The 22,720-nt window shown below is 39.9% G+C and overlaps 1 protein-coding gene across 2 annotated transcripts in view; it reads right to left on the reverse strand.

Moving 5' to 3' along the window:
* LOC124003767 (solute carrier family 12 member 5-like) overlaps nucleotides 1–16,825 on the reverse strand; it is a 328,893-nt gene extending 312,068 nt beyond the window's left edge. Inside the window, exon 1 of one of the 2 annotated variants that reach the window (XM_046312326.1) lies at nucleotides 16,359–16,825. In XM_046312326.1, coding sequence (XP_046168282.1) covers nucleotides 16,359–16,509 — 151 coding nt within the window. In that variant the 5' untranslated portion in view covers nucleotides 16,510–16,825. The remainder of the gene's footprint in view (nucleotides 1–16,358) is intronic. The other variant, XM_046312327.1, reaches the window with a different exon arrangement.
* Nucleotides 16,826–22,720: the final 5,895 nt, after the last annotated feature.

Genomic DNA, 22,720 nt, shown 5'->3' on the forward strand with positions numbered 1-22,720 from the left:
TGTAGAGGTCTATATGTAATCTTCTGAGCCACTGGAATTGTGATACAGTGAATTATAACGGAAATAATCTGTCTGTAAACCACAAACCACAAATTACCTCTAAATCCCAAAGGATAATCTCAAAACCTTTAATTGAGTAACCACTGTAGGGGTTGTATACAGAAGATAGCCCTATTTGGTAAAAGACCAAGTGCATATTATGGCAAGAACAGCTCAGATAAGCAAAGAGAAAATGACAGCCCATCATTACTTTAAGACATGAAGGTCAGTCAATCTGGAAAAGTTCATGAACTTTGAAAGTTTCTTCAAGTGCAGTCACAAAAACCATCAAGCGCTATGAAGAAACTGGCTCTCATGGGGACAGCCACAGGAAATAAAGACCCAGAATTACCTCTGCTGCAGAGGATAACTTCATTAGAGTTACCAGCCTCAGACTGCAGCCCAAAATAAATGCTTCAAAAAGTTAAAGTAACAGACAAATCTCAACATCAACTGTTCAGAGGAGACTGCGTGAATCAGGCCTTCATGGTCGAATTGCTGCAAAGAAACGACTACTAAAGGACAACAATAATAAGAAAAGACTTGTTTGGGCCAAGACATACGAGCAATGGGCATTGCACTGGTGGAAATCTGTCCTTTGGTCCGATGAGTGCAAATTTGAGAGTTTTGGTTTCAACCGCCGTGTCTTTGTGAGATGCACAGTAGGTGAACGGATGATATCCGCATGTGTGGTTCCCACCGTGAAGCATGGAGGAGGAGATGTGATGGTGTTGGATGATTTGCTGGTGACACTGTCTGTGATTTATTTTGAATTCAAGACCCAATTAACCAGCATGGTTACCACACCATTCTGCAACGATACGCCATCCCATCTGGTTTCCGTTTAGTGGGACTATCATTTGTTTTTCAACAGGACATTTGACAACGAAGGAGAGTGATGAAGTGCTGCATCAGATGACCTGGCCTCCTCAATCATCTGAACTCAAACCAATTGAGATTGTTTGGGATGAGTTGGACCGCAGAGTGACGGAAAAGCAGCCAACAAGTGCTCAGCATATGTGGGAGCTCATTCAAGACTGTTGGAAAAGCATTCCTCATGAAGCTGGTTGAGAGAATGCCAAGAGTGTGCAAAGCTGTCATCAAGGCAAAGGGTGGCTACTAATCTCAAATATAAAATATATTTTGATTTGTTTAACACTTTTTTGGTTACTACATGATTCCATATGCGTTGTTTCACAGAAAATCTTTGGAGGGAGCTGAAAGTCCGTATTGCCCAGCGACAGCCCCGAAACCTGAAGGATCTGGAGAAGGTCTGTATGTGTGCAAACCTGGTCAAGAACTACAGGGAACGTATGATCTCTGTAATTGCAAACAAAGGTTTCTGTACCAAATATTAAGTTCTGCTTTTCTGATGTATCAAATAATTATGTCATGCAATAAAATACAAATTAATTACTTCAAAATCATACAATGTGATAATCTGGATTTTTGTTTTAGATTCCGTCTCTCACAGTTGAAGTGTACCTATGATAAAAATTACAGACCTCTACATATTTTGTAAGTAGGAAAACCTGCAAAATCGGCAGTGTATCAAAATCTTGTTTTCCCCACTGTAGGTGTACAGATGTCCATTATCAGCAACCATCACTCCTGTGTTCCAATGGCACGTTGTATTAGCTAATCCAAGCTGATAAGTTTAAAAGGCTGATTGATCATTAGTAAACCCGTATGTTAGCACAGCTGAAAACTGTTGTGCTCATTAAATAAGCAATTAAACTGGCCTTCTTTAGACTAGTTCAGTATCTGGAGCATCAGCATTTGTGGGTTCGATTACAAGCTCAAAATGGCCAGAAACAAACACTTTCTTCTGAAATTCGTCAGTGAATAATTGTTCTGAGAAATGAAAGCTATTCCATGTGAAAAATTGCCAAGAAACTGAAGATTTCGTACAATGCTGTGTACTACTCCCTTCACAGAACAGAGCAAACTGGCACTAACCAGAATAGAAAGAGGAGTGGGAAGCCGCGATGCACAACTCAGCAAGAGGATAAGTAAATTAGAGTGTCTTGTTTGCGAAACAGACACCTCATAAGTCCTTAACCTGCAGCTTCATTAAATGGTACCCGCAAAACACCCGTCTCAACGTCAACGGTGAAGAGGCACCTACGGGAGGCTGGCATTCTAGGCAGAATTGCAAAGAAAAAGCCACATCTCAGACTGGCCAATAAAAAGAAAAGATTAAGATGGGCAGAGGAACTGCCTAGAAGACCAGCATCCCAGAGTCGCCTCTTCACTTTTGACATTGAGACTGGTGTTTTGCGTGTACTATTAGCCTTTTAAAATTGCCCACTCTGGAAGCCATAGTTTCTCAATGTATTTGAAAAATCATCCCAGGTCCCTACCTTTCGATAACCACTCAGCGTAGAAAGGGAAAAATGGCATGCTCTGATCCAGTGGAAACTTCATAAAATGGGCCTACCTGATTCCTTCTTATCAGTGCTTGACTTGGACTGAAATAGGTTCCCGTACTCATTTTGGGTGCTGGTACTGTTTGGGATAGGGAGCAGCATTTTCACGTTTGGATGAAAAGCGTGCCCAGAGTAAACTGCCTGCTACTCAGGCCCAGCTGCTAGATTAGATAGAAAACACTCTGAAGTTTCTAAAACTGTTTGAATTATGTCTGTGAGTATAACATAACTCATATGGCTGGTGAAAACCTGAGAAAAATCCAACCAGGAAGTGGAAAATCTGAGGTTTGTAGTTTTTCAACTCATTGCCTATCCAATATACAGTATCTATGGGGTAATATTGTACTTCCTAAGGCTTCCACTAGATCTCAACAGTCTTTAGAACCTTGTTTGATGCTTCTACTGTGAAGGAGGGGGGAATGGGAGCTGAATGAGTCAGAGGTCTGCCAGAGTGGCATGAGCTGATCACGAGCGCTCACGTGAGAGTTAGCTTGCGTTCCATTGCATTTATACAGACAAAGGAATTCAACAGTTGGAACATTAATGAAGATTTATGTTAAAAACATCCTAAAGATTGATTCTATACATCGTTTGACATGTTTCTACGAACTGTAACATGACTTTTCTTCTGAACTTTCGCCTGGACTTGCCCGCGCGTCGTGAGTTTATATTTGTGAACTGAACGTGCTAAAAAAAGGAGGTATTTGGACATAAATAAATTATTTGGACATCAATGATTATCGAACAAATCAAACATTTATTGTGGAACTGGGATTCCTGGGAGTGCATTCTGATGAAGATCATCAAAGGTAAGTGAATATTTATAACGCTATTTCTGACTTCTGTTGACTCCAACATGGCGGATATCTGCATGGCTTGTTTTGTTGTCTGAGCGCTGTACTCAGATTATTGCATGGTTTGCTTTTCCCATAATTAATAAAATAAAATCTGACACAGCGGTTGCATTAAGGAGAAGAATATCTCTAATTCTGTGCATAACACTTGTATCTTATATTAAAGTTTATGATGACAATTTCTGTAAATCGATGTGGCTCTCTGCAAATTCGCTGGATGTTTTCGAGGCACAACATTATTGAACAATAACGCGCCAATGTAAACTGAGATTTTTGGATATAAGTATGAACTATATCGAACAAAACATACATGTATTGTGTAACATGAAGTCCTATGAGTGCCATCTGATGAAGATTAGTGAATCATTTTATCTCTATTTCTGCTTTTTGTGACTCCTCTCTTTGGCTGGAAAATGGATGTATGTGTTTTTGTGACTAGGCTCTGACCTAACATAATCATATGTTGTGCTTTTGCTGTAAAGCCTGTTTGGAATCGGACATGATGGGTAGATTAACAAGAAATTAAGCTTTAATATTGTGTATTGCACTTGTGAATGTATGAAAGTTACATATTTCTAAAAAATATTTGGGAATTTCGCACGCTGCCTTTTCAGCGGAATGTTATCGAAGGGTTCCGCTGGCCATAAGAAGTTATATTTAGGTGCAGGAGCTCCACAATACTTTTGAGCTAATATTGTATAAGAGGAACAGGAGCTCAAACAGTAGAAAATGGGAGGTGCTGGTTCTCAGCTACGGTGAACTCCTGCCCAAGTCCAGCACTGCTTCTTGTCCTTTGTGCAAATAACTACAGCTGTATCTGTACCGAGCTCACTGGAGCTGGAAACCCTGATGGCCCAGAATATTTTATACAATGTTGCAAATTTGCCTGACCCAAGTTAATAGTTGATACAATGTTTCAAGTTTGTTGCAGACCGGCCATGTATAGCCAATGTGATTTATAAGATTTTTTTTATGAGGATCTTTTCTACAAGCAGGCTGCAATGTTTTTATTTGTGGGTTATAAGTAGGCTATTTTTACTATTTTAGTTGGCAATGGCAATAGAAGTTACTTTTTAGGTTTGTATAATTTTCATTTAGATTTGGATAGAATTTTGATTAACCACATGACAATGAAATGTTGCTCAAACATTTTATTGCTTATGCAATTGCATGAAAAAACAGAGTAATGGCCTCTATTAAAAAGAGGAGGGTCCCATCAGCTATCTATATGCTAGGCCTACTATATTTATTTCTCAACATTCCTAATATCAAGCACATTGCTTCTCTTTACAGCCTACCTGGATGGCTTGAAAATGAACAACGCGAAAATTGTCCTCAATTCGTTATTTAAAAAGGTTTTTGATGCACAACTGTCCCAGACTATGTTTGGAATATTTATTTCTCGCAAAAGGTCAACTTTTGTACTATGGGGAGAGTAGATTGACATAGGCTAGTTCTTTTGCTGTTCGTTAGAACTACTCATCTTGTTGGCTGACAAAAAGTAAATGTGGACAGTTGTTCCAACATTTTCAATATGCGCCTCGGATAATTGGATAAGGACATGCACAGTTGCGTCCCTGATGTGTCGGTCTTCACTTAGCAGTAGGCTCCACGATAATCCAGAATTTCAATAAGCACTTCTCACTTCTCTACGTCTGGCCATGCGTTCAACCGGGCTACCCCAACCCCGGCCAACAGCTCTGCACCCCCCGCAGCAACAGAACACCAACCATTTTGAATCCCACCGTACCTTCCCCGCTATGCAATCTGGTTTCCGATCTGGTCACGGGTGCACCTCAGCAGTGCTCAAGGTCCTAAACGATATCATAACCGCCATCGATAAAAGACAATACTGTGCAGCCGTCTTCATTGACCTGGTCAAGGCTTTCGACTCTGTCAATCACAGTATTCTTATCGGCAGACTCAACAGCCTTGGTTTCTCTAATGACTCGCCTGGTTCCCTAACTACAGTTAGAGTTCAGTGTGTCAAATCGGAGGGCCTGTTGTCCGGACCTATGGCAGTCTCTATGGGGGTGCTACAGGGTTCAATTCTCGGGCCGACTCTTTTCACTGTATATATCAATGATGTTGCTCTAGATGCGGGTGATTCTTTGATCCACCTCAATGCAGACGACACCCTTCTGTTTACATCTGGCCCTTCTTTGGACACTGTGTTAACAAACCTCCAAACGAGCTTCAACATCATACAACACTCCTTCCCTGGCCTCCAACTGCTCTTAAATGCAAGAAAAATTAAATGCATGCTCTTCAACCGATTGCTGCCCGCAACCGCCAGGCCGACTAGCATCACTACTCTGGACGGTTCCGACTTAGAATATGTGGACAACTATAAATACCTAGTTGTCTGGCTAGACTGTAAATTCTCCTTCCAGACTCACATTAAGCATCTCCAATTCAAAATTTAATCTAGAATCGGCTTTCTATTTCGCAACAAAGCCTCCTTCACTCATGCTGCCAAACATACCCTCGTAAAACTGACTATCCTACCAAGCCCTGATTTTGGCGATTTACAAAATAGCCTCCTATACTCTACTCAGGAAATTGTATGCAGTCTATCACAGTGCCATTCGTTTTGTCACCAAAGCCCCATATACTACCAATCACTGTGACAAGGATGCTCTTGTTGGCTGGTCCTCGCTACATATTCATCGCCAAACCCACTGGCTCCAGGTTATCTATAAGTCTTTGCTAGGTAAAGCTCTGCCTTATCTTAGCTCACTGGTCACCATAGCAACTCCCACCCGTAACACACGCTCCAGCAGGAATATCTCACTGGTCACCCCCAAAGCCCAATTCTTCCTTTGGCCGCCTTTCCTTCCAGTTCTCTGCTGCCAATTACTGGAATGAATTGCAAAAAATCACTGAAGTTGGAGATTTATATCTCCTCACTAACTTTAAGCGTGTCAGAACAGCTTACTGATCGCTGCAGCTGTACACAGCCTATCTATAAATAGCCCATCCATCCAACCAACTACCTACCTCGTCCCCTTATTTGTTTTTCTGCTCTTTTGTACACCAGTATTTCTACTTGCACATCCTCATCTGCACATATATCCCTCCAGTGTAAATTGCTAAATTGTAATTACTTCGCCACTATGGCCTACTTATTGCCTTACCTCCTTACTTCATTTTCACACACTGTATACGGATTTTTCTATTGTGTTATTGACTCTACATTTGTTTATCCCATGTGTAACTCTGTGTTGTTGTTTTTGTTTCACTGCTGTGCTTTATTTTGGCCAGGTTGCAGCTGTAAATGATAACTTGTTCGCAACTGGGTTTCCTGGTTGAATAAAGGTGAAAAAAAACTTGTAGCCTGTGAAAAAGACCCGATCACGTGATGGAGAGCCATGTGAGTGAGAGGTGCTTCAGCCCAAGGGCACAACGGCCACTGGCCACAAAAGGCATGGATTTTTTTAAGGGCATTACGGCCACACAAAAGGGATGCCGCCAGGAAATTCAAGTTATTATCAAGTGCTTGTCAAATTGTGAATGAGAGACTGATGAAGTGTGTACAGCCTGAGCAAAAAAACTGAGCAGAGCTCATGCCTTTCATGCAACTTTTTTCAAATTTACAAATGTACAATGTATTAAAAAATTCAAACATATAACCCAACGTTTGTAGAACAACTAAAGTTACATTAATAACTGTAAATTAAACATATATAGGACTGCCTATTTATTTGTTAGCTGCTCACAACAGAATAGCCGCATGTGTACACTCCCTCAAATTATTTGGAGAAAATATTATTTGTATTTTATTCAGCTTTGTTCAATTGTTTTCTTCATACTATAAAATAATACAAAATGATGCTACGGAATTCTAAGCAAATCTTGTCTGCTAAATGAACTAGTGTAGCCCACAGCTACACATTTGGTATAGCCAGATGAAGACATAACAACTCAGGACAACTCACAGTTTGCTGTTCTGTTCTTCTGAAATAGACTTCATGTTTCTTTAGACCTGTCTATCAGGTCTAGCCGATGAAGGCACAGTGATGCTGAAACGTTGGTGATTTACCCAATAAATTACTTTATATAAGGAGTGTGCGACTCTTTTATTTTTATAGTTTAGTTAGTCAGCACCTCCACACACAATTTTTTTTATTGGTGTGCGCCAGCTCATGTTTTTTATTCTTTAGACCTGTCTAAAATAAATTATGGATTTATTGTGAAGATTTAGGCCACATTATATGGATTTATTAGACTTTTTTAAATGTAGGTGTTCCAAAGGTCTGCTTCAGAGGCTTGTAGGCTACGTGTGGAAGCCAGGAGGTGCTAAATGTGTTTATGTTAATTGACGTTCAATTACCGTGAGCCCGGTAGTTATTTGCTTGACAATCACCAGCTGACAAAATTTTGTGACCACCACAGCCCTCTCTGGCACTGACATTTTTGTTTTGTAGCTGTCAAATACTTGCTTCCTCTGTCCTCAATTGCATGCAATGCAATCCTTGATTCATTGCATCCCCTCTCCTTCTCAAAACCCATTGGATGAGAATATCAGAGGTCCCTCTTCTCTCACCTTCTAATTCAATGGGTTTTGAGGATGCAGCGAGGAGAGAGGATGTGAGGAATGAAGGAAATGCAATTGAAAGGATGCTCGCCTTGTTTCCTCCATTCCTCACCTCTCTCTCAAAGCACATTGGGGGAGAGGAGAGAAGTTTCCTCCCATCGGGCTTCAATGCACTTTCAACGAGCGGCAAGGAGTAGAGAAAAAAGGACAGAGAAGAAGGAATGTGATGTCTGGTTCACACATAAAGGGAAAGGGAGCTACATAGTCAGTTGTACAACTGAATGCATTCAACTGAAATATGTCTTTTGCATTTAACCCAACCCCTCTGAATGAGAGAGGTGTGGAGGGCTGCCTAAATATACACTGCTTGAAGAGTTCACTAATAATAATGATTTCATTATTGGTTATTATTATTGTCAATGATTTTGTTGACAGAACCCATTGTATAAAATGATTATATCAACTATTAAAAAATATAAAATGCTGTTGGAAGGTTTAGCATGGCTACAAAGGATAGTGAGGTCGACTAAAGCACAAACAGACCTGGCTACTAGGCAAGACAAAGAAACATGAAGTGTCCATGTTTCATGTGACATTTTGAATGAGATGTAGATGTTTTGTTGTAGCTATGAGTTATGGTCTCATTGTGTCTATCTATACTCTTATTCCTGTAACTACACATGTGAAGCTGCAAAGAAAATCATATTTAAATGTATATCAAACCATTTTTAAATGTTGACCTTGATTTCACAATTTGGCCCATTTATTTCTAGAAAGACCCATATACTGTACACTAGATTACTGATATAGGGCACTGTGTTAAAAGACACCGTGCCTCCAACTTGGCATTCCCCCACCATTGTAGAAAATATTTTAGAAGGTATATAAATGTGTTATTGGTCATATTCGTATTGCCTCATTTATTATATTAGACACCTTAATACTTTTAAATTACATTTTGTGATCTTAACATAAAAATAACAAAATTTGAAACATTTTCCTTAAAGTATTTTTGTTGTTGTTGAGATTACTAATGATAATGTCCCCACGACAACAGAAACATACTTAAATACATGTAATTAAACATTTAATTGAAATACTGCAGAATACCATGAATTCCAATGGAGAATTGCTTCTACTGGGAGTGCCAATATGGCCGAATAGTGACTTCAAAGCCTCTAAATGGCCAATACATAGCATCAGCAATCCAGGGATTACATACATCATTGGCTGTGAAGTGCAGAGCCTGAGCTCTGATGTAATTTATAGTGTCTTACAGAACAGCCACTGCATTCCAATCTGCCATTTTCAACCTGTATACGGGTAAAAGTGTAAAGGGCTACAGGTCCAGTATGTAGCTTTGTGGATGACCTGCCCAACTTCACATAGAAACATTAGTTATCTGTCAGTCTCATTGAAACCAAGTCTGATCATTTGGTAGATCCGTTCTAAGTGCACTATTTCTATGATTCCCGTCCATAAGTTATGCTTTTGCATCATTACTTTGGTTTTCTAAACCAGTTTCAAACAACTTAAAATGTTATATTTTTGGTTATGGAAAGATATTCCACAGCAGTTTAGATTGTACAATGACTCTAAACTATACATTGCTTATTTTGTCACAAATTGAAATTAGACAAGCATGCTAGAATTTTTGGAACCAGATAATGGCTGAGCAATTTTTATATATGCTTGAAATCACCAATTTAATTGATGCAAAGGCCAAGACTTATTGTGGGACACCTCCACTTGATCAATGTTATTTCACTATTTTCTCATCTAAACAAAAAGAGTGCTTTCATCATTCAACATTTGCTGTTATTCACAGACAGTTGAAGTCAGAAGTTTATATACACTTAGGTTTGAGTCATTAAAACTCGTTTTTAAACCACTCCACAAATGTATTGTTAACAAACTATAGTTTTGGCAAGTCGGTTAGGACATCTACTTTGTGCATAATACTTGTCATTTTTCCAACAATTGTTTACAGACAGATTATTTTATTTACAATTCACTGTATCACAATTCCAGTGGGTCAGAAGTTTACATACACTAAGTTGACCGTGCCTTTAAACAGCTTGGCAAATTCCAGAAAATGATGTCATGGCTTTAGAAGCTTCTGATAGGCTAATTTGCATCGTTTGAGTCAATTGGAGGTGTACCTGTGGATGTATTTCAAGCCCTAACTTCATACTCCGTTCCTCTTTGCTTGACATCTTTGGAAAATCAAAAGAAATCAGCCAAGAACTCAGAAAAAAAATTCCACAAGTCTGGTTCATCCTTGGAAGCAATTTCCAAATGCCTGAAGATACCAAGTTCATCTGTACAAACAAACAATAGTAAGCAAGTATAAACACCATGGGACCACGCAGCCATCATACCACTCAGGAAGGAGACGCGCTCTGTCTCCTAGAGATGAACGTACTTTGGTACGAAAAGTGCAAATCAATCAGAGAACAACAGCAAAGGACCTTGTGAAAATGCTGGAGGAAACAGGCACATAAGTATCTATATTCACAGTAAAACGAGTCCTATATCAACGTAACCTGAAAGGCCGCTCGGCAAGGAAGAAGACACTGCTCTAAACCCAACATAAAAAAGCCAGACTACGGTTTGCAACTGCACATGGGGAAAATATTGTACTTTTTGGAGAAATGTCATCTGGTCTGATGAAACACAAATAGAACTCAGTATCATTTTGTTGGGGTGCTTTGCTGCGGGAGGAACTGGTGCACTTCACAAAATAGGTGGCATCATGAGGGAGGAAAATTATGTGGATCTATTGAAGCAACATCTCAAGACATCAGTCAGGAAGTTAAAGCTTGGTCGCAATTTAAGGGAAAAATGACCAAATACTAATTGAGTGTATGTAAACTTCTGACCCACTGGGAATGTGGTGAAAGAAATAAAAGCTTAAATAAATCATTCTCTCTACTATTATTCTGATAGTAATAATAATACTATTATTTCACATTCTTAAAATAAAGTGGTGATCCTAACAGACCTAAGACAGGGAATTTTTACTAGGATTAAATGTCAGGAATTGTGAAAACTTAGTTTAAATGTGTATGGCTAAGGTGTATGCAAACTTCCGACTTCAACTGTACATACACTGTTTTTGGAAAGATGAAGTATCTCAAACTTTGACTGTTACACACTAAAACACCATGGTGAGCGCCAAAACTATTGGGACAGTGACACATTTTGTTGTTTTGGCTCTGTACTCCAGCCCTTTGGATTTGAAAAGATACAAATACTATGAAGTTAAAGTAAAGACTGACAGCTTTAATCTGAGGGTATTTTTATCCATATCAGGTGAACTGTTTAGAAATTACAGAATATTTTCACTTTGCCATTATGTGTAGAGGGATGAGAGAAAAAATTGTATCCATTTTGAATTCAGGCTATAACGCAACAAAATGTGGAATAAGTCAATGGTCAATGGGTATGAATACTTTCTGAAAGCACTGTATATCCCCTACTATGTCAAATTAGAATGCAAAATGCCTTCTCAGCTTTCAATTTGCAAAATAAATACTGCCGTGTTTATCAATCACTCGCTTGGCCAGAGCCTGCATTTCAAGTAGGATCTAATCTTGCCATCTTTTAATTTTCCTCTGTAAATGAGGAACCTCTTCATAGAGGGACTCCCTTAGTCGTCAGCCAGGAGACACTGTTGGTTCACAGCCTTATGGATGCTCTTGTCTCGGGATCAACGATAACACGGTTACCATGGCTACAGCACCTTATCATTCTCATATTGCATTACAAATGGTTTAACAGTGAGGAGAAAGATATACATTTTTTAAATTGATGTGTAGTACAGAATCGTCATCTACTTAATACTATTCATCTGTGATTGGACATACATACGAGGGTAAGCGTGGAACAGACCTTGGAGCTCACTCAGAGGGGGATATTATTCTTACTGAAATGTTGTTTAAAAGGCATTAAACTGATTACCAGACAAGTAATGGATCAAAATCTATTTAAATGTGAAAGAAAGCTTGGCTTCATACAGCTTATCACTTGCTTTATCTTAAGTGATTTTCTCTTCGCTGCAAAACAATTTGTAATGAAATATGAGAATGAAAATGTGATGTTGCTATGGTAACCATGTTATCGTTGCTTTGAGACAAGAGCCTCCATAAGGCTGTGAACTAGGGGGGTGCCAACATGGCCATACACGTATTTGTAATCGTATCCGTAATTGACAGTTAATAGTCGGATCGGATGATACTCGTGATCGGAAAAACTTTCAGAGGTCAGTTTGCTGTCACTCAGCATTAAGATTTCCCTTCACTAGAACTAAGAGGCCTAGCCCGAACCATGAAAAACATCTCCAGACCATTATTACTCCTCCACCAAACTTTACAATTGACACTGCATTTGGGCAGGTAGCATTCGCCTGGCATCCGCCAAACCCAGATTCGTCCGTCTGTCTGCCAGCTAGTGAAGTGTGATTCATTACTCCAGAGAGCACGTTTCCACAGCTCCAGAGTCCAATGGCGGCGAGCTTTACACCACTCCGTCCGACACTTGACATTGCACATGGTGATCTTATGCTTGTGTGCGCCTGCTCGGCCATGGAAACCCATTTCAAGAAGCTCCCAACGAACGGTTCTTGTGCTGACATTGCTTCCAGAGACAGTTTGGAACTTTGTAGTGAGTTTTGCAACAGAGGACAGACAATTTTTACACTCTACGCTGTCCCATTCTGTGAGCCTGTGTGGCCTACCACTTTGCAGCTAAGCCGTTGTTGCTCCGAGAGGTTTCTATTTGACAAACTAACTTGCTGGAAAGGTGGCATCCTGTGACGGTGCCACATTGAAAGTCACTGAGCTCTTCAGTAAGGCCATTCTACTGCCAATTTTCTATGGAGATTGCATGGCTGTGTGCTCGATTTTATACACCTGTCAGCAACCCGTGTGGCTGAAGTTGCCGAATCCACTCATTTGAAGGGTCATTCACATACTTTTGTGTATATAGTGTAGCTTGATAGCAAACATCCTCGCTGCATGATTTATCATAGTTGCAGGCACCAGCAATCTAAATCATTAGTCCCAAAACATGCAAGGAAAAGTGGTTGGATGAAATTATGAAGAGACTGGAAGGAGAAATACAGCTTCACTTTATCCAATCGGAGAAGCAGGATCATCTGTCGCAGCCGGCCGTGACCGGGAGACCCATGGGGCAGCGCACAATTGGCCCAGCATCGTCAGGTTAGGGGAGAGATTTGGTCGGCAGGGATGTCTTTGTCCTATCTCGCCTTATTGACTCGCCGCATTAGTGCGGCTGGCTTCCGGGTTAAGTGGACATTGTGTCAAGAAGCAGTGAGGCTTGATTGGGTTGTGTTTCAGAGGATGCACGGCTCTCGACCTTCGCCTCTCCCCACCCGAAAAGAACTTTTTTTTCTGATCATGGATAATTACAAAACATACTCGTATCCAGAAAATTGCCCATACATGTTACGATACTTGTTTTGTCCGATTACTCGTGACACCCCTACTGTGAACCTGCCGCGCTTCATGAGGACTAAGCGAGTGCAGGCGCTGGACAAGAGAGAGATTGCAAAATAAATACTGCCGTGTGTATCAAAGTGAAAAATGAGACGTATTGAGAAGGCATTTTGCATACTAAGGTTACATAGTAGGGGATATACAGTGCCTTCCGAAAGTATTCATACCCCTTGACTTATTCCACATTTTGTTGTGTTACAACCTGATTTCAAAATGGATTAAATACACTACCGTTCAAAAGTTTGGAGTCACTTAGAAATGTCCTTGTTGTTTAAAGAAAAGCGCATTTTTTTGTCAATTAAAATAACATCAAATTGATCAAAAATACAGTGTATACATTGTTAATGTTGTAAATGACTATTGTAGCTGGAAACAGCAGATTTTTTATGGAATATCTACATTGGCATACATAGGCCCATTATCAGCAACAATCACTCCTGTGTTCCAATGGCACGTTGTATTAGTTCATCCAAGTTTATAATTTTAAAATGCTAATTGATCATTAGAAAATTAGCACAGCTGAAAGCTGTTGTCTTGATTAAAGAAGCAATAAACTAGCATACTTTAGACTAGTTCAGTATCTGGGCATCAGCGTTTGTGGGTTTGATTACAGGCTCAAAATGGCCAAAAACAAAGACCTTTCTTCTGAAACTCGTCAGTATATTCTTGTTCTGAGAAGGTAAGGCTATTCCATGCGAAAAATTGCCAAGAAACAAAAGATCTCGTACCACCTTGTGTACTTCTCCCTTCACAAAACAGAGCAAACTGGCTCTAACCATAATAGAAAGAGGAGTGGGAGGCCCCGGTGCACAACTGAGCAAGAGGACAAGTACATTAGAGTGTCTCGTTTGAGAAACAGATGCCTCACAAGTCCTCAACTGGCAGCTTCATTAAATAGTACCCACAAAACACCAGTCTCAACGTCAACCATGAAGAGACGACTTCGGGATGCTGGCCTTCTAGGCAGTTGTCACAGTGACATCATAAACATTCTATTGAAATAGTTACTTCCATAGTGTAGTCTTTTGTTTAGACATGTAGCTAGCTAGCTAAAGCATTAACCATAATCCCAACTCATAATGTTACTACCCTGCATGAATCGGCAGGTAGCTAACCAACCAGGTTCAATGTTAGCTAGCTAACATTAGGCTATAACTAGCAATGAACATTAGCTAGCTAGCTAACAGTCCACTTTAACTTGAAATGAAAATGACTTCCTGACATAGTCAGAAATGTGTCATATCTGAAAATGTAGCTAGCTAGACTATCTTACCCGTGTATACATGGACGGACGCTTCTCCCTCTCTGTCACAGATGCCATGGTTGCCCTTAGTTTGAAGATGTAATCCGGAGACAGGTGTTTTGTACAACAGCCTTGTGTGTTCCATTTTTGACTGAATATTTGCAATCAAACACCAGAATGTCCTCCTTCTTCTTAGCTATCATACTCTAATACACTTTCAAAACTCGGTCGTCCAGAAAGTGAAGAGCAACACTTATGCAGTTCTACTACGTGATATCCTTTTTTATGTTTGAAAGGATTACACATACTGACCATCTCATGTTATAGACAGAAGCGTTCTACATGGCAGACCAATCTGAACTCATCTCTCGGCATGTCCAGCCCACTCATTATCTCAGCCAATCATGGCTAGCGGGAAGGTTGCTGCCTTTTTCCGTGGCTAAACCAACTAGGCTGGTAATTTAACAATTGTATTCATATTTTATTATTAAGGCACATGAAAGTTCACATGTTCAGGAAGGAATTTTTTTAAATTAAGATTATGTTCACGTCATCACTCCTGTGAAGTAGTGACGTGCGACATACGCCTAGTTTCCTGAAACGAGCCACAAATGGCAGCATGATTCAATAATAATTTTTATGCAGTAAGCAGACCTATATTTGTTTGTCTACTGCCTGGATACAGGAGGTTTTTATTATTAAAACTGGAAGAATAAATCGGTAGGGGACATTCTACCTACCACTTGTAGAGTACTCAAAACCATTCTAAACCATGTTAAGATTCATTAAGTACAGGAAAAAGGTATGCACACACACACACACTGCATTCATACTGCAATGCAGATCTGATTGAATTCACCCTTGGGAAGTGATGAATGAGCAATCAAAATCGAATTTGAAAATCGAATTTGAAAAAGTGCAATCTATGTGTATCTTTAGTGTTTACCCTGAACCAGCCCTTAAAGTATATATTGGTCTGTTCGGAAAGAATTTATATGAACTGAACTGTACAGGACCTGAAAACAACTGTAATCTATAGCATGTTGCCTCTGGTAATGGTGAACTGCTAGAATCCTTAATGGACAATGTTCTAAATTATGTTGTAAAATTGACTACCATCAACAGATATTTGAAAACAAAGGGTTTTCTCATTTCAATTTGAGGGAATGGGTTTGTATGGTAATGGAAGGAGATCATTGCAATGCTTGGAATTACCATCCACCTGTCATGCACCCAGACAATCTCAGTAAGATTAACGCACACTCATGGAGTCTCAGCAAGTAAGATACCATGCTTGTCTAGCTGCATGGCTTAGCTGCTGTGACTCAACATTCTAAGACACCATAGTTTTAAACCAAAAGCACAATATTGCAACTAATCATTAATGTGCAACAAACAGTTCCATAATAATGCATGTAAATTATGTTATTGGGGCAGTTATTTGCTATAAAAAAACATTTGTCTGTTTTCTCTGTCATTTCAATTAATTTAAAAACAAAAATATGTATATAGAAAATGCCATTAGGTTGACATTTTGCGCAATGCACCTGTGGCTTTATACCCTATTGCAATAATGGCTGCAAATAGGACATTGTTGACCGTGTGCCCCTGCGGTCATTTAAAATTCAAGTCACACACAGACAATCTGTTCACAGACACTATGGTGGCACCCAGCAAACCACCAAGAGTCCAGGCAATACCATGTAGCATACAATACAGTAGCAGCGTGCATCCTACCTTCCACGACCACCACCTCCGTATTGAAAGACACCTCTTTATTTGAATAGCTCGGCGTGGGTTCATCTCCCTCGAACAGTTGGTTCACCTCGCCCTGGATGTCTGACATGTCGCTCTTGGAAAAGGCTGTCACTGTAAACCTCTGGCTCATGGTGTCGTCGGCAGTACCTCACAACGTTGAGACAAGCGGCGGGTCTCCTGCCTTGGCGGCGACACGGTGGAGGAATTCACCAAGGATGCAGATGCAGACAGACACTCCTGTCAGCTATTAAGAGGGCTGTTCACCGACTCAAGTGATTGTCCTTGGTATTATTGACCAGCAACAACAAGTTTTCCTCTGTCTTGTATTTGGAAACTGCGGCTTTTTGTTCGTTGATATATGAGATATTGAATGATGAGAATTCTATCACGTCAACCGGTGTCTGGAAACGGTTACGCATATGGATCCTAGAGGCGGTGGATCATCAGCAAAGATGTAGGATAGACAGTAGCCTAAAGCCCGACAGATGGCGATATTGAGTCGTTCCAAAGGCATCCTATGCAGCCGGCAATACACTCGCCCTCTGAGCACCGGGCCAAACCAAAACCATAATTGGAGGCGGGGGGATCCAATCATACAACTAGGCTAGAGTAGTACTACATATTATAAAGTCAGTAGCTACGGTGGGAAAATAATTTCCAATCCATCAATTTCATCCTGATATATTATTCAGGAAGTTGGTCTCTCTAAATGGAAATGATGTTCCGGAACTGGTCCACGGGGGCCTTGGATTGTGAAGGGGAAAAACAATTGCGCAAGGCGTGTAAGGGGAACTGAGCAATTGCTCATCTCTCTCTCTCTCTCTCTCTCTCTCTCTATTCTTAACAAACCCTTAATTCTGTGAGCTAACGTGTAACAAATAAAGAAGAACAGGGACATTTAACATGGTAAATTCAAAAGCACATAAGAATTGTATAGAAAATTATATTTTTCAAATAGAGAAAGTTGTTGTGAAGTGACAATCTGTGCATCTTGAGTGTGTGTAATTTCTTAAAACAAGTGATAATTGGTAATGGTTATATTGGGCTCATTCTTGAGAGTTCAAGAGTTCAAAGACAACTTTGGTAGTATTAGAAACTTGAAATACCAAGCGTTGTTCCTTTCTGAACTGTTAGATTTAGACCAACAGTTTAAAGTAATACAACAATTATTGGTATTTCAGTTATCTGGAAAGTTTGGGATGTATTTTCCATTCAAAATTCCCCAGAAACCACATATAAATTTCCTATATTAAAAAAAATGTTATCTTCTGAAGTCCTGGGGAGGGTGTTGACCCCGGAACCCATTGAACCTGGCCCCACAATGTGCAACGCAAAGTTACGTCCTTGGGTTCGTACATAAAACATTCTTCATTCCGCCTGCAAAGGTGTTAATTGTGCCCCACGTTCAGCCACGGGTAACTTACTGTAGCATGAGAGAAACTAGATCCCACACATTGTGGTCTTGACGAGAATTAAAAAAAATGTTGGGGGAGGTTCTCTTCTTCCATTTCCTCTGAAAACCGGAACACCCGTTTGTTGACGACCCTGCTTAGGCTAAGCCAGGGAGAAACAAGACTGCTGCAACCTGATTGGTTGAACGCAACACCTGGGACGAACATTCTTAGATATTAGACATTAGGGCCAAAGCCACATATGAGGACACTGAGGTCGGGACATCTGTCATTTTTTTGTTATTTTGTTATATTTTGGGGGTACTCAGGCAGGATCTCAACTTGTTAGAATACACAGGGTTGCAATTTCGAAACTTGGTTGTGCATCAGTAGTTTTCCTTTTGTTATACGCCACTCCATCACTGACAGTCACTAAAATTAGCCCATGTCAGTAAAAAAAAAAAAATTGGTAAATTATTCTAGTTAGTCTAGCTAGCTGTCTAAACTTGCAGTAATCATGGCCGAATTAACGACACACACCCAGGGGCCCTGACCTCCAGGGGGCTCTCACTAAGATATCATATTAATATGGCATAAGTCATGGCAAAATGTGTAGAATTGCAGGAAATTAGCTTTTAAAACTGCAAAAACATCACCCCACCCCATGGCAAAATGTTTAAATTACAGGAAATGTACTGTACAACTGCAACAACAACAAAAAGTTCCTTTTATTACATTTTATTAATAAGATACTTAATCTGCTAACAGATCCCTCTATACTTATTACCCTAACTCTTTTCACACACCAATACGTACTCTCCTGAATGGATGACAATAATATCCCGAGTTACCATTCTGAAGATCGAAAAAGTCATAAATTCAGCAAAAAAAGTAACGACTCTGGGGGTGAAAACATGTGCACGCATCACTTTTCGGTTTTACATTTTTTTTAAATTGAAACAAGTTTTTTTTTCTCCATTTCACTTCAACAATTTGGACTATATGTGCATGTCCATTACATGAAATAAAAATAAAAATCAATTTAAATTACAGGTTGTATTGCAACAAAATAGGCAAAATAATAGGCAATGTATGTACTATATACATACAGCAAAAGGTGGCGCTACAAAGCATTAACTTAAGGGGGCTGAATAATTTTGCACGCCCAATTTTTCCGTTTTTGATTTGTTAAAAAAGTTTGAAATATTCAATAAATGTCGTTCCACTTCATGATTGTGTCCCACTTGTTGTTGATTCTTCACAAAAAATACAGTTTTATATCTTTATGTTTGAAGCCTGAAATGTGGCAAAAGGTCGCAAAGTTCAAGGGGGCCGAATACTTTCGCAAGGCACTGTACTATTCACACACACTACATTGACTCACACACACACACTACATTGACACTCCCACACAAAACCCACACACATTCAAATATACACACACACATACATAGGGGAGAGCCGGGATGGAAGTAACACTTCGTGTTATTCCTATTTGCTCAGAGTTTGATAGAGCTAGAGCCACCAAATTTTATGACAAACAAAATATGTACCGTATACTATATACAGTGCCTTGAGAAATGATTTGTACCCCTTGACTTATTCCACATTTTGTTGTGTTGCAGCTTGAATTAAAAAATATATTAAATAAAGAAATTATAATGACTGTCACGCCTTGGTCATTGTATTTTGTGTTTTTGGTATATGTTTGGGTAGGCCAGGGTGTGACATGGGATTATATGTTGTGTTTCGTATTGGGGTTTGTATTTATTGGGATTGTGTATGATTAGGGGTGTGTCTAGTTAGGCTTGGCTGCCTGAGGCGATTCTCAATTGGAGTCAGGTGATTCTCGTTGTCTCGGATTGGGAACCGTATTTAGGTAGCCTGAGTTCGCGTTGTATTTTGTGGGTGTTTGTTCCTGTCTCTGTGTTGTAGTTCACCAGATAGGCTGTAATAGGTTTCACGTTCCGTTTGTTGTTTTTGTATTTTTGAGTTATTTCATGTACCGCAATTCCTTCATTAAAGTCATGAATAACCTACACGCTGCATTTCGGTCTGACTCTCTTCATACAACAGACGAACGTCGTTACAATGACAAAGTGCAACATGTTTTTGCAAATTGTAGCAAATTTATTGAAAATGAAATACACCTGAGTTAATACATGTTAGAATCGACTTTGGCAGTTGAAGTCTTTCAGGGTACGTATCTAAGGCTTTTGCAGACCTGGATTGTACAATATTGGAATATGTTTTATTTTTCATTCTTTATGATCTGTCTATTTGGTTGTTGATCATTGCTAGACAGCCATTTTTCAGTCTTGCCATAGATTTTCAAACCAATTTAAGTTAAAACTGTAACTAGGCAACTCAGGAATAATCAATGTCGTCTTGGTAAGCAATTGCAGTGTATATTTGTCCTTATGTTTTAGGTTATTGTCCTGCTGAAAGGTGAATTTGTGTCTGTTGGAAAGCAAACTGAACCAGGTTTTTTCTTAAGGATTTGCCTGTGCTTAGCAATGTTTTATCCTATACCCATAACATGATGCAGCCACCACCATGAAAATTGAAACTATGAAGAATGGTACTCAGTGATGTGTTGTGTTAGATTTGCCCCAAACATAACACTCTGTACTCAAGACAAAGTGTCATGCAGGTGAAAGAGGACCCAAAAGCGACTTAACAGAAACAGAGTTTATTTAAGTCCAAACAGGGAATAACAGAAATCCTCTAGTCTGTAGAGGGGAATAACTGGAGAAGCGGCCACAGACTGCAGGTCGCCCGGGTTTGCTCACACGCAGCATCTGATGAAGGCAAAAACACGACAGGACAGGGCGATACACAATCACAGCAAAAACACGACAGGACAGGGCGAAACGCAATCACAGCATGGTGAATACTAAACAAGGAACCGACGGGACAGGAACGGAACACAAAGGAATAAATAGGGACTCTAATCAGGGGAAAGGATCGGGAACAGGTGTGGGAAGACTAAATGATGATTAGGGGAATAGGAACAGCTGGGAGCAGGAACGGAACGATAGAGAGAAGAGAGCGAGAGAGTGAGAGGGGGAGGGGGAGAGAGAGGGATAGAAAGAGGGAAAGAACCCAATAAGACCAGCAGAGGGAAACGAACAGAATGGGGAGCACAGGGACAAGACATGATAATAAATGACAAACATGACACAAAGTTAATTTCTTTGCCATATATTTTGCCATTTTACTTTAGTGCCTTATTGCAAACAGGATGCATGTTTTGGAATATCTGTATTCTCTACAGGCTTCCTCCTTTTCACTCTTTCATTTAGGTTAGTATTGTGGAGTCACTACAATGTTGTTGATGCATCCTCAATTTTATCTTGCCACAGCCATTAAACTCTGCAACTGTTTTAAAGTCAGTATTGGCCTCATGTGAAATCCCTGAATGGTTTCCTTCCTCTCCGGCAACTGAGAAGGAAGGACACCTGTATCTTTGTTGTGAATGGGTGTATTGATACACCATCCAAAGTGTAATTAATAACTTCACCATACTCAAAGGGACATTCAGTGTCTGCTTTTAATTTAAATTTTTACCATCTACCAATAGGAGCACTTTTGTTTGAAATTCACTGATCGATTGAGGGACCTTACAGATAATTCTATGTGTGGGGTACAGAGATGAGCTAGTCATTCAAAAATCATGCTAAACACTATTATTGCACACAGTGAGTCCATACAATTTATTATGTGACTTGTTAAGCACATTTCAACCCTGAAATTACTTAGGCTTGCCATAACAAAGGAGTTGAAATCAGGAAGCATTATGTCGCACGGCACTACTTCAAAGTAGAGGCATTTTTCCACTTAGTTTTTTATTTGTAACAAAATGCGTTTTGGGGCAGAAATGCATTCTGGGACACATTAACTTTCATGTGTCTTAATAATTTTAAAAAATGGGATGCCAGCAGTAAATACGAATAAAATGGTTAAATTACAAGCCTAGTTGGTTTAGCCACGGAAAAAGACAGGAAGTTTCCCGCTAGCTTGGCTGAGATAATGAATGGGTTGGACATGCCGAGAGATATGTTCCGATTGGTCTGCCATATATCAGGCTTCTGTCTATAACATGAGCTGCTCAGTATGTGTAGATTATCATTGCAACCACAACTTTTTTTATAGATATAACGTTAGCCATGGAAAACTGCAAAAACATTGTTGCCCTGAATTTAGCAGGTGCTATTGGCAAAGATCAGTTGGAAGAAGTTGTGATGGACTACTTTCTACACATGGTCAGTGGGAACCAGAGTGACTTGACACAATGCGGGCCAATCAAGCTGTACAAACAAAACTGAGTTACAGCGCAGCAGTGCTGCGTCTCCAACAGCACCCTGGAGAAGCACCCTGGGCATGGACAAGCTAAATATTTTGCATCCCTGCCTTTGGCAAAGTGGGCACTGCTTATCATGGGGCAGGGTGCTGTTGGAGACGCAGCACTGCTGCGCTGTAACTCAGTTTTGTTTGTACAGCTTGATTGGCCCGCATTGTACAATACAATACAATAATACAATAATAATAATACAAGCTTATTAGTCTCTTAGTCAAGAGCACATAACTCAAACTCGGTAGGTTCTGTGTGCATGGGTTTCCATAGGCTACAGCATGGGCTTGGGTCTCCAAATTTAAGCCCTGCAAATGATGAAGCCATAGGCCTAAAAATTGTATTCAGAATAATGACACAGCTATTTATACTTCACTGTGGAAAAGAGGCCGAAATATGTGCCATGTCAGCCTGGTCTCAGACTAGATGTAACATAGTAAATGTAAATCCAGACACTTAAATTAGTATATGTTAATTTGGTATGGTTACATTAGATATACGGTTACTTAAGGCAAAAATTAACATTGGTTGGGGTGTATGGGTTGGTGTATAATGTGAACATCGAGCAACCCAAAGGTTACGAGTTCAAATCTCAT

Source organism: Oncorhynchus gorbuscha, linkage group LG18 (assembly GCF_021184085.1).
Source record: "Oncorhynchus gorbuscha isolate QuinsamMale2020 ecotype Even-year linkage group LG18, OgorEven_v1.0, whole genome shotgun sequence".
NCBI classification, from domain to species: Eukaryota; Metazoa; Chordata; class Actinopteri; order Salmoniformes; family Salmonidae; genus Oncorhynchus; species Oncorhynchus gorbuscha.